At 45.1% G+C, this 12,427-nt stretch overlaps 2 protein-coding genes across 5 annotated transcripts in view; one reads left to right on the top strand and one right to left on the bottom strand.

Moving 5' to 3' along the window:
- The window catches only part of LOC118122577 (arf-GAP with Rho-GAP domain, ANK repeat and PH domain-containing protein 1), an 18,213-nt gene extending 12,525 nt beyond the window's left edge, over positions 1–5,688 (top strand). For 3 of the 4 annotated variants that reach the window (XM_047343664.1, XM_047343666.1, XM_047343665.1), the window contains exons 16-25: positions 300–399; positions 2,809–2,865; positions 3,448–3,574; positions 3,708–3,807; positions 3,883–4,084; positions 4,269–4,314; positions 4,464–4,678; positions 4,777–5,173; positions 5,406–5,547; positions 5,629–5,688. In XM_047343664.1, the coding sequence (XP_047199620.1) occupies positions 300–399; positions 2,809–2,865; positions 3,448–3,574; positions 3,708–3,807; positions 3,883–4,084; positions 4,269–4,314; positions 4,464–4,678; positions 4,777–5,173; positions 5,406–5,547; positions 5,629–5,670 (1,428 nt within the window). In that variant the 3' untranslated portion in view covers positions 5,671–5,688. Of the gene's footprint in view, positions 1–299; positions 400–2,808; positions 2,866–3,447; positions 3,575–3,707; positions 3,808–3,882; positions 4,085–4,268; positions 4,366–4,463; positions 4,679–4,776; positions 5,174–5,405; positions 5,548–5,628 lie in introns of all 4 variants that reach the window. The other variant, XM_035179372.2, reaches the window with a different exon arrangement.
- Positions 5,689–7,533: 1,845 nt separating this feature from the next.
- On the bottom strand, positions 7,534–9,600 carry LOC118122331. The gene is made up of 6 exons (XM_035178997.2): positions 9,574–9,600; positions 9,131–9,250; positions 8,701–8,997; positions 8,052–8,162; positions 7,855–7,950; positions 7,534–7,776 (listed from the first exon to the last, which is right to left on the bottom strand). Exons 2-6 carry the CDS (start codon positions 9,201–9,203, stop codon positions 7,697–7,699), a joined length of 657 nt encoding a protein of 218 aa, XP_035034888.1. The 5' UTR covers positions 9,204–9,250; positions 9,574–9,600; the 3' UTR covers positions 7,534–7,696.
- Between the last annotated feature and the right edge of the window lie 2,827 nt (positions 9,601–12,427).

The following is a 12,427-nucleotide window of genomic DNA, read 5'->3' as shown; positions in this document are numbered from 1 at the left end:
TCACAATTCTGTCTCTACGTGTTTTCGACATAAACTTTAACGAGACATTTTCCAGCAGTGAATTAAAGGTTGGAATCTTCATCTTTTATTTTTAATTGAGTCAGATATAACAGCTACTACATACAACATACAACATACAACATACATGACAACCCGTGACATGGTGACATCCTCTCATGGGGGCCGCAGCAGCTCAATGATCAAACCTTGTTGTCATGGAAACATCAGTCTCCGTCAAAGACAGGAAGAGAACTCCTGCTGTGACATCACATGATCGTTCTCATGTTACCTGTGCACAGGTGCGTCAGTCAGAGCCTCAGAGCCCCTCCCCCATCCTCCTGGCTGAGAGGGCGGGTCATGCTCTGCAGAGTGAGCTGCTCCGACTCAACGAGTACACAGGTAACACACACACACACACACACACACACACACAGGTAACACACACACACACACAGGTAACACACACACACACACACAGGTAACACACACACACACACACACACACACACACACACACACAGGTAACACACACACACACACAGGTAACACACACACACACTAACACACACATACACACACACAACACACACAGGCACACACACACAGGTAACACACACACACACAGGTAACACACACACACAGGTAACACACACACACAACACACACAGGTAACACACACACACACACAGGTAACACACACACAGGTACACACACACACAGGTAACACACACACACAGGTAACACACACACAGACACACACACAGGTACACACACACACACAGGTAACACACACACACACACACAGGTAACACACACAGGTAACACACACACACACACAGGAACACACACACACACACACAGGTAACACACACACAGGTAACACACACACACAGTGTTACACACACACACACAGGTAACACACACAGGTAACACACACACACAGGTAACACACACACAGAACACATACACACACACACAGGTACACACACAGGTACACACAAAACACACACACAGGTAACACACACACACAGGTAACACTCACAGGTAACACACACAGGTAACACACATCACACAACACACACACACACACACAGGCACACAGGTAACACACACACACACAGGTAACACACACACACACACACACAGGTAACACACACACAGGTAACACACCACACAGGTAACACACACACACACACAGGTAACACACACAGGTAACACACACACACAGGTAACACACACACACAAACACACACACACAGGTAACACACACACACACACAACACAGGTACACAGAACACACACACAGGTAACACACACAGGTAACACAGGTAACACACACACACACAGGTAACACACACACAGGTAACACACACACAGGTAACACACACACACACACACAGGTAACACACACACACACAGGTAACACACACACACAGGTAACACACACACACACACACAGGTAACACACACAGCAACACACACACACACAGGAACACACACACACAACACAGACACACACACAGGTAACACACACACAGGTAACACACAGGTAACACACACACACACACACAGGTAACACACACACACACAGGTAACACACACGACACACACACACACAGGTACAACACACACACAGGTAACACACACACACACAGGTAACACACACAGACACAGGTAACACACACACACACAGTACACACAACACAGACACACACACACACAGGTAACACACACACACACACACACAGGTAACACACACACACACACACATAACACACACACACACACAGGTAACACACACACACACACAGGTAACACACACACACAGGTAACACACACACACAGGTAACACACAAGAACACACACACACAGGTAACACACACACACACACAGTAACACACACACACACACAGGTAACACACACACACACACACAGGTAACACACACACACACAGGTAACACACACACACACACACACAGCACACACACACACAGTAACACAGGTAACACACACACACACACACAGGTAACACACACACACACACAGACACACACACAGGTAACACACACACACACAGGTAACACACACAGGTAACACACACACAGATGTAACACACACAGACACACACACACAGGTAACACACAGTACACACACACACACAGGTAACACACACAGGTAACACACACACACACAGGTAACACACACACACACACAGGTAACACACACACACACACAGGTAACACACACACACACACACACACAGGTAACACACACACACACAGGTAACACACACACAGGTAACACACACACAGGTAACACACACACACACGGTAACACACACACACAGGTAACACACACACACACAGGTAACACACACAGGTAACACACACACACACACACACAGGTAACACACACACACACACACACAGGTAACACACACACACACACACACACACACAGACACAGGTAACACACACACATATGTTTGTACAGCTGTCTTAGTGAGGACACCCATTGGCATAATGCGTTCCCTAACCCTAACCATCCAAACTAAAAGCCTAAACCTAAACCTGATTCTAACCCTTAAACCAGGTCTTAACCCCCAAACAGTCCATTAAAGGAAGTCACAAAGTGAGGACCGGCCAAAAGGTCCTCACTCCGTAGGTTGTAGACTCAAACTGGTCCTCACAAAGATAGCTGTACAAGTACACAGGTAACACACTCACACACTCACACACACATAGGTAACAGACACACACACAAACAGACACACACACACACTCCCCTGTTGTTTTTTCTCTCTTCAGAGGTCCCGCCTCACCAGCCCCAGTCAGTCAATAGGAGACCTGACTCCGCCCCCTCAGGTAGAAACATTTACATTTTTTCATTTGAAACATTTTCTCACTTATGTGTGTATGTGTGTATGTGTGTGTGTGTGTGTGTCTGTCTGTCTGTCGTTACCTGTGTGTGTGTGTGTGTCTGTCTGTCTGTTCCTGTGTGTGTGTGTCTGTCTGTCTGTCTGTCTGTCTGTTACCTGTGTGTGTGTGTGTGTGTGTGTCTGTCTGTCTGTCTGTCTGTTACCTGTGTGTGTGTGTGTGTGTGTCTGTCTGTCTGTCTGTCTGTTACCTGTGTGTGTGTGTCTGTGTGTCTGTCTGTCTGTCTGTCTGTCTGTCTGTCTGTTACCTGTGTGTGTGTGTGTGTGTGTGTGTGTGTCTGTCTGTCTGTCTGTCTGTCTGTCTGTCTGTCTGTCTGTCTGTCTGTCTGTCTGTCTGTCTGTCTGTTACCTGTGTGTGTGTGTGTGTGTGTTTGTGTCTGTTATTTGTGTGTGTGTGTGTGTGGGTGTGTGGGTGTTACCTGTGTGTGTCTGTCACCTGTGTGAGTGTGTGTGTTACCTGTGTGTGTGTGTGTGTGGGTGGGTGTGTGTTAACTAAGTGTGTGTGTCTCAGGTGAGGAGGAGGAGGAGCTTCATGGGAAACTGGAAGAAGATCGTTTTCTTTTCTCGGTAGAAAACGATTCAGCAGCTTGTGACGTCCTCGACCTGCGAGAGGTTCTGTCAGTGTTCATCAAATACGGGTAAACACTACTACTTCTAGTACTAGTAGTACTACTAGTACTGGAAGTACTAGAACTACTGGTACTACAGTACAGATGATCCCTGCGAGCGTCTTATGGCTGATGATGTCACTTCCTCTTCCTGTGTGTTCAGAGCGGCCCATGAGTTTGAGATGGTGACGTTGAGCGGTCATCTGATTTGTGCAGCTGACGATCACGACACTCTGCTGACTCACCTGGTCCACATCCTGAAGGTAAACCCTGTGTGTTCATCGTCAGATAGGATAATATATATATACATATATATAACCACAGTTTCTTGTTTCCAGGTGATTCTCCCAGGGGGTGTGTCTTATGCGGATGTGGGCGGGGCTTCGGCTGTCAGTAAAGTGTGTGTGGTTGAAGTGGGCGGAGCCTCGAGTCAGTCTGATGCCTGGTTGTTACTTTGTGAGGACGGCGTCAGCGTCCACCCCGTCCACAGACACACACAGCAGACTGTGAGGATGGAACTGAGCACGCTCCGTCACCATGGTAACCTTTGAGAGATTAAACGTTTTAGTAAGAGGTGAATAAGGTTCATGCTCTGTGCGTGTGCGTGTGCATGTGCGTGTGCGTGTGTGTGTCAGACTGTGGAAAATATTTTCAAAATGAATCAAAACTAAACTTTTGGATCAGTTTGAATACAAGATATTTTTTATTTTATGTCGTCCTTAAGAACTGGACCCATCCAAAAACGTCATCACCATGGAAACCGGAGACAGGTGTGTACCACACACACAACAACAACAACAACAGCTCAAGACAGAAAAAAAGTGATTGACATTAAAGGGTTTCGATGTTTCCAAGCGTCTGATTGGCTGAATCAATCGTCCTTTTGGCATCACAGGTAAAGTTTGGTTTCTCTCTTCAGGGGCGTGTCTTTGCGTTTCAAGGAGCAGCACAGCTGTCAGTCCTGGTTCAACCACCTGCAGAGAGCTCTGACCAATCACAGCTCAGATCCTCACTGTCCTCCAGCAGCCAATCACAGCTCCACTCGTCAGTCTCTGTACCCGGATCTGGACGTGGGCTTGAGAGGTTCAGTACCGCAGGGTATCGAACGCTGCATCTCCCACATCACAGCCCACGGTCAGAACAAGTGCAGTAAATCAGGTGTTAGGGTTAGGGCCCCTGAGGGCCCCCAGGGTCCTTCCACAGCTGCCTGAACACAAACATGTCTGTCTCAGGTTTGAAGGTGGAGGGCGTGTACCGCCGCTGTGGCCTTGCTGCCAAAGTGAACCAATTGGTGGAGGCTCTGATGACATCACCAAGCTCTGCCCCCCTGGAAAGTGACGAGCAGGGTGTGTTGGACGCTGGCTCCGCCCTCAAACAATATGTCCGCCAGCAGCAGGGTTTAATCCCCAACGTACAGCCGTGGCTGCAGGCCGCAGGTCAGTACACAGTATCTGTAGTACAAGTACATGTAGTACATTCCAGTAATCAGAGTATCAGTGTAGTAACAGTACTTTGTCTCTCAGTGGTTTCAGATCAACGCTCCAGGTTTAAAGCTTATCAACGGTTACTACGGCAACTTCCTGACGACAACCGAGCTACGCTGAGCGCACTGTTCGCACACTTCTACATGTAATGCACACACACACACACACACACACCAGACACACATATACACACACACACACACACACACACACACACACACACACACACACATATACACACACACACACAAAAACACACACAATAACACACACAATAACAAACAGTAAAATAGACACAGTAACACACACAGTAACACAAAGTAACACAAGTGACACAAACAGTAACACCCACAGATGATGTTTGTGTGTCTCTTCAGGGTCCAGGTGTTCTCTCAGGTGAACAAGATGTCCGCTCAGAATCTCGCTCTGATTCTCGTCCCGTCTCTGTTTCACACCTTGAGCCAGGATCTGCTCACACTCACCAGAGAGTTCATCATCCACCACACACTGCTGTTCCTGGTAAACACACACCACACACACACACCACACACACATCTGACCCACACCTGACACACCGATCATTCACTGTTTTCTGTGCAGACACCTGAGGAAGAGGAGGAGGAACAGATCACGGTCTTCTGATGAACGAGAAGAAGAAGAAGAAGAAGAAGAAGAAGAAGAAGAAGAAGAAGGACAAATTAGAAGTGGTAGTTTTTCTCTGCATTTTAAACTCATTTACTTGTTTTTATTCCTTCATTTACAGTTTTTTGGGTGAAATCAACACAAACACAATATCTATGGAGTATTGTGTTTTTAATATTAAATCAATGATGATAAGCTTTGTGTGATTCCTAGTGTGAGCAGGGCTTCCACAGTGCCGTTGAACCAGGCACCCGAAACAACAGTTTAACGTTTACATCTTAAAGACGGAGCCAAAATAATCAAATCATCAAATAAACGATTCTTTTCTTTCTTCATATGTGAAATGTGTTTGTAGCAGTCGTCCAGATGATCTGATGGTAAACTCCATCAACTAGTCATCAAACTCAAATAACTAGTCGACTAGTCCTCAAACTCCATCAACTAGTCCTCAAATTCAATCAACTAGTCATCAAATAACTAGTCGACTAGTCCTCAAACTCCAACAACTCGTCCTCAACTCAAACAAATTAACTAGTCCTCAAACTCAAACAACTAGTCCTCATATTCCATCAACTAGTCCTCACTTTAACATGGTAAAAACAGATAAAAAGAAGCTGAGTTGCGCAGGAGCAGGAATTTAAGTTACAATGCTGTCTCTCCTGCACAGACGACTGACAACCTGAGGACAGTTACCCAGCTGTGACCAAACAGAAAGTGTTAACCAGCTGTGACCAAACAGAAAGTGTTAACCAGCTGTGAGGAAATTAAGCCATTTAAAATAATTTTCAGGTCATTAAAAGAGAGGAAGAGTTTGAGGGTTTTCTTAGCTGAAATAACAACAGTGGTGTAGATGAGGTACCAGGGGCTCTAAATGGTCTTTATACTTCAGATGGAGACAAAGGGACCCAACAACTTACTATAACTATCAGTTAACTGAAGACACTTACTGATACAGCTTTGTTTTACTTAGATTACCGTTTACCTGATCACCAGGTTCTAAAGGGTGGTAAAGCTGAGTGGTAAATATGGAGCCTAATGGTAGCATGTATAGTGGGAAAAGGATGGGTCTTAAAGGGATAGTTCACTTAAAAAAAGAAAATTCCCTCATTATCTACTCACCACTATGATGTAGGGGGGGTGAAGTGTTTAAGTCCACAAAACCCCAGTTTCAGGGGTAAAGAGTGTTAGAGCAGAATCTAATACAACTGAAGGTGATTGATTATTCAGACGTAATAAAACAACAGAAAAAACAATGTCGTGGAAATTTATCATGAGATTTGAAATAATGAGTTTCTCAGACCGGAGTTGTCTTAGAGGTTTAATTATTAGCTCTACAGAGGTTTACGCAGTCAGCAACATGGCTCAGAGTGCAACCACGAGAAGTTAAAAAGGAAGGTTTTTATACAATGTGATAAACAGGAAACGAAACAGAAAGCAGACAGCAAACATCTGCTGTCTGGTATCACTGTTACAAAAAGAGGAATCAAATCCAGCACATAGTTGCACAAATAAAGGTCGACAGGAGGTGGAAGACATAGATGTTGCATCAGCTAAGTGCACAGAAAACAGTCAAAACAGTAATAAGACATTGATCAGTGGAATTTTCCATTACATAACATGCCTCCATGGTGCTCCTGTGGTGTCATCAAGTGTCCTGAAGCCCTGATGTTCATATTCCACCTTAAACAAGATCATTTACACCAAGTGTTTAGCCTGATAGTCCTCTGATATCCCCCGAGCTGCATGTGGATCACAGACGACATTTAGGCTGAAAACTTGGTGTAAATGACCTCGTTTAAGGTTGAATATGAACGTCAGGGCTTGTGGACACTTGGATGACATCACAGGAGAGCATCTGTAGATAATGGGGGAATTTTCTGGGTGAACTATCCCTTTAAAATGGAGCATTAAGGTACTCCGCTGATGATGGGAGCTTATCACAAGAAGGGTTTCTAATCTGGTAAGCTTCAGTCGAAGCCTCTGAATAAAAGTGATTTGTGATATCCAGGTGACCTCTGATTGGTTGTCACTCGTAGACGTCTTCTGCATCCATAGACATCTGCTGTGAAATCAACGTTTTCATGGAACCAGCGGGATTACAAGGAACTGAAAAGAGTAGAACATGTTAGGATCTACTGGCATCTGTGTGTACGTGTGTGTGTGTGTGTGTGTGTGTGTACGTACCATAAGGAGACTCCTCCCCTCCCTCCTGCTTGCCAAATGTCCTCTTGTTGCCATGGTAACTGTGCATTGGTATATAAACGTTTTCCTCCTTGTTACCTGGAACAGGTAATAATCAAAATACATGTGACGCTATGGAAACCAGATGTAGATGTGTGTGTGTGTGTGTGTCAGCAAAAGTCTTTGATTGGCTACTGTACGTGTGGTCTTCTTCTGATTCCTCTTCCTCAGGACAAAGAGGATGATGAAGACAAGCAGCAGTAAGACCAGGAGGAGGCAACAGATCCACAGCCACATGTGTGAACTCTTCACTGTGGATTATTACAAAAATTCTGTTAGGTAGGTATCATCAGTATCATCAGTAGGTGTATCATCAGTAGGTGTATCATCAGTAGGTGGTAGGTATCCTCAGTATCATCAGTAGGTGTATCATCAGTAGGTGGTAGGTATCCTCAGTATCATCAGTAGGTGTATCATCAGTAGGTGTATCATCAGTAGGTGTATCCTCAGTAGGTGTATCATCAGTAGGTGTATCATCAGTAGGTGTATCCTCAGTAGGTGTATCATCAGTAGGTGTATCCTCAGTAGGTGTATCCTCAGTAGGTGGTAGGTATCCTCAGTATCATCAGTAGGTGTATCATCAGTAGGTGGTAGGTATCCTCAGTATCATCAGTAGGTGTATCATCAGTAGGTGTATCATCAGTAGGTGTATCATCAGTAGGTGTTCATCAGTAGGTGTATCATCAGTAGGTGGTAGGTATCCTCAGTATCATCAGTAGGTGTATCATCAGTAGGTGGTAGGTATCCTCAGTATCATCAGTAGGGGGCAGTTTTGTCTCTTCCACTCACCTTCCACCCTCAGCAGGAAGTGCGTCCTCATCAGAATGTTTCCGTTCCTGTGAAACACCTCCAGGCTGTAGTTTCCAGCGTCTTCAGGCTGAACCGTGGTGAACCTCAGCGAGCCGTCACTCAGCAGGTTGCAGCGTCCGTGGTGACACGTGGTCACGTTATTCTTCAGCGACAACATCAAATGGAGGTGAGTCCACCTGATGTCCCACCTGTCGTCTGTCCTGGTCTTCAGCTGGTCTGAGGACAGCAGGACGGGGTCACCACTCTGTGCAGTCACAGTGATGTTCTCTGAGACAACTGAGGTCAAAGTTCACACATGTAAAAACAGATCAGGACAATTTCATCTGAGTCAGACTCAGCATATCCAGGATGTGTGTTCCTCACGTGTTCTATCACATACTGTTAACATGTTCCTGTGTTTGATACTGACCCTCACTCTTCATCATCATCATCATCATCATCATCATCATCATCATCATCAGTAACTGGACCAGAACCAACATGGCTGCTCTCTGAAGACTGTTGGCTCTGCCCCCTCCGCTGTCAATCACTGTGAGGAGGAAACGCAAACCTTCAGTGTGTGTGTGTGTGTGTGTGTGTGTGTGCGTGTGTGGTGTGCGTATGTGGTGTGCCCTACAAAATAAATACCAAATAAAGAGTCACATCTACTGAAGGTCACACGTTTCAGGCTTTAAATGTGGAAATTGTCCCAATAAGTAAAAGTCTCTGTGTTTGCAGACGATACACATTTAATCTCTTGTGGGAATAAGTCATATATAATGTTTTACTCTTATAAAGTGTATCTACATGTTTGTATATAGTCCCAGTCGTCTCTGTCAGAACCAGAGTTAGAACCTGAAGCTAAAACCCTACCTGAGTGAAGTCGTCTCCTCCTGCGACAGAAACCATGTGAAAAGAAACACAGGAAACAAAGAGACTGAACCTGTCTCACACCTCAGACCACACACTCTCACTTTGTATTAACTCATTATACTCTCAATCTAAGAGCTGGTCAGTACCTGTATATGAATATATTGTGGCGAGTGCGTGTGAGAATGAAAAGGCTGCACAGGGAAGTCTCTTCAAAGCTCTGGACTTGTGTCCCATACACCTCACGACAGCAAGTTGAATGGTTTATTTACACTTAACATTAACTTTCTCAAATGAACAGTGACTGGACCCCATCACAGACACTATATGAACAGTCATGGTGGTTGCACAAGTGAACTTAAATAAACACAACATTACCACCCAACAAACACAAACACACAAAACCCACATGAACCAAGTCTAATCATCAACCAACATCGCCAAACACATAACAGTCCCATGAGCCTTTGCAACATGCTGTCCAATCAGAGCGACCGGCTCACCAACCGCTACAATATATTTATTGTGAACGTCATTTGAACAAACAACTTATTTTACACAGTTCGCTTGTTTCTGTGATGAACATTGATTATTAATTGATCAGTCTGAATATGGATTACCGATTATAATATATGTTTTCTTGTGGTTTAGATTCTCTGAGATAACAGATATGTTTTCAGTCTTTCCCACACGGTTCTGATCCAGCTATGTTCTGAATGTTCTGAACAGGTTCTATTGTCTCTGAGGAACATCTCAGCCAGTGTTCGCCTCCATTTGCTGTCACCATCCAACATGGAGACCAGCTCAGACACACATCTGTTGGCTCTGACCTTCTTGTCAAAGGACCAACTCTTCAGCTCGTCTCCAGTAGTAAACAGCACCATGCTGAACGCCTTCAGAGACAAGGCTGAGTCTGATCACCGTAACGAAAGCACTTGGTCCTGGACTGACTAACATCTTCATGAGCTTCATGTACGGCTGGAGTCAGGACTTCAACAGTGAATCTGGTGGAGTCCACAACTGTGACCTGATGTCCTCCAAGCTCTGCTGATTCACTGATTTAATCTACAGCGTTGACCGTCTCCTCTGGAACAGCTGGAAGATAAAACACATGAAAACAGTTCATTGTTTATTTGTCTCCATTATATTATAAAGAGGTTGATACTGACTTCCATTTTTCTTGTTTTCTTCACAAATGTGACATAAAGATCAGGTGGGCTTTTTTCAGCCAAGATTCAGCTCATATACCATTTGAAATGATGGCATTTGAGCGGTCTGCTCCTGTTTGCCAGATCTGGGCCAGATCTTTCAGAGAGCACCACTAAAAAGGTCCACATCAGACTAGGGATTATTGAGCCAGTTCAAACTCATCTCAGTCAAAAAAACTCTGACCTTAACACTGTCCATCAGTCGCTGAGCTAACCTGTGGTCATGGATTCTACCTGGTCAACGAGACAGTTACTCACCTGTTCTACTCCATCAGTAGTCTCGTGTCTTTATCCTCATTGTTTCAGAGGTGAAACGCAAACTTCAACATCTGGCAGAGGACCGTTCTGCTGTTCAAAGACATACTCAGGGTCACGTTCTTCAAGGTGTCTCAAGCTTTCATCCCCTGAGACCCGAGGACTCTGGTAGTTGCCTCCACACCCCCAGAGCCAAAACTAGAACCAGAACCAGTACAAGGAGCAGAACAAAGATGAAAACCAGACCCAGGACCAGAACTAGAACGAAGATCATGGGTGTTTAAAAGATAAATATAAATGTAATTCTCCTTCTTAAATCGTATCTGTTAAATATCTGGTTCATCAGTAACAAAGGCTAGAACATATGATTCATCTCTATCTTACCCTATTATGAGCTAATAATGCTAATGATGCTAATGATTCAACATGTGTCCAAGTTGGATTATCAGAATAATGAAGCATTGCGTGAGTCCTGTGCTCAGCTGTCAGCTACTGATTGGTTCATGGCTTCTCGTCAGTCACTCACCAATCACAGCTCTCAACAAAGCATTTAAATACGACCTCCTCCTCACTGACCCCTGCTCAGCTACACTGCCACTCAGGCTTTGCTGGCGACAACTCGCCTCCACCACTCCAACCTCCACCTTGAGCACTGAGTCCCAACATGGTGGTAAATGGTATTCATGGCTAATCCAGGGAACATCCAACACTGATTTATTATTATTCAGTTTTAATTCAAGCATACATGATCTCAAAATCACAACATAGAGAACGAGAGAGAGCGAGAGAGAGAGAGAGAGAGAGAGACAGAGAGAGAGAGAGAGAGACAGAGAGAGAGAGAGAGAGAGAGAGACAGAGAGAGAGAGAGAGAGAGAGAGAGAGAGAGAGAACAGAGAGAGAGAGAGACAGAGAGAGAGAGAGACAGAGAGAGAGGAGAGAGACAGAGAGACAGAGAGACAGAGAGAGAGGGAGAAAGAGAAAGAGAGACAGAACGAGAGAACGAGAGAGAGAGAGACAGAGAGAGAGGAGAGAGACAGAGAGACAGAGAGAGGGAGAAAGAGAAAGAGAGACAGAACGAGAGAACGAGAGAGAGAGAGAGAGAGACAGAGAGAGACAGACTGACTGACAGAGAGAGAGAGAGAGAGAGACAGAGAGAGAGAGAGAGAGAGAGAGAGAGAGAGAGAGAGACAGAGAGAGAGAGAGAGAGAGAGAGAGAGAGAGAGAGAGAGAGAGAGACAGAGAGAGAGAGAGAGAGAGAGAGAGACAGAGAGAGAGAGAGAGAGAGAGAGACAGAGAGAGAGAGAGAGAGAGAGAGAGAGACAGAGAGAGAGAGAGAGACAGAGAGAGAGAGAGAGAGACAGAGAGAGAGAGACAGAGAGAGACAGAGAGACAGA

The sequence above is a fragment of the Hippoglossus stenolepis genome, chromosome 15, assembly GCF_022539355.2.
Source record: "Hippoglossus stenolepis isolate QCI-W04-F060 chromosome 15, HSTE1.2, whole genome shotgun sequence".
Lineage (NCBI taxonomy): Eukaryota > Metazoa > Chordata > Actinopteri > Pleuronectiformes > Pleuronectidae > Hippoglossus > Hippoglossus stenolepis.
Note: the sequence above shows the minus strand (reverse complement) of the source record. Positions and strands in the feature narration are given on the sequence as shown.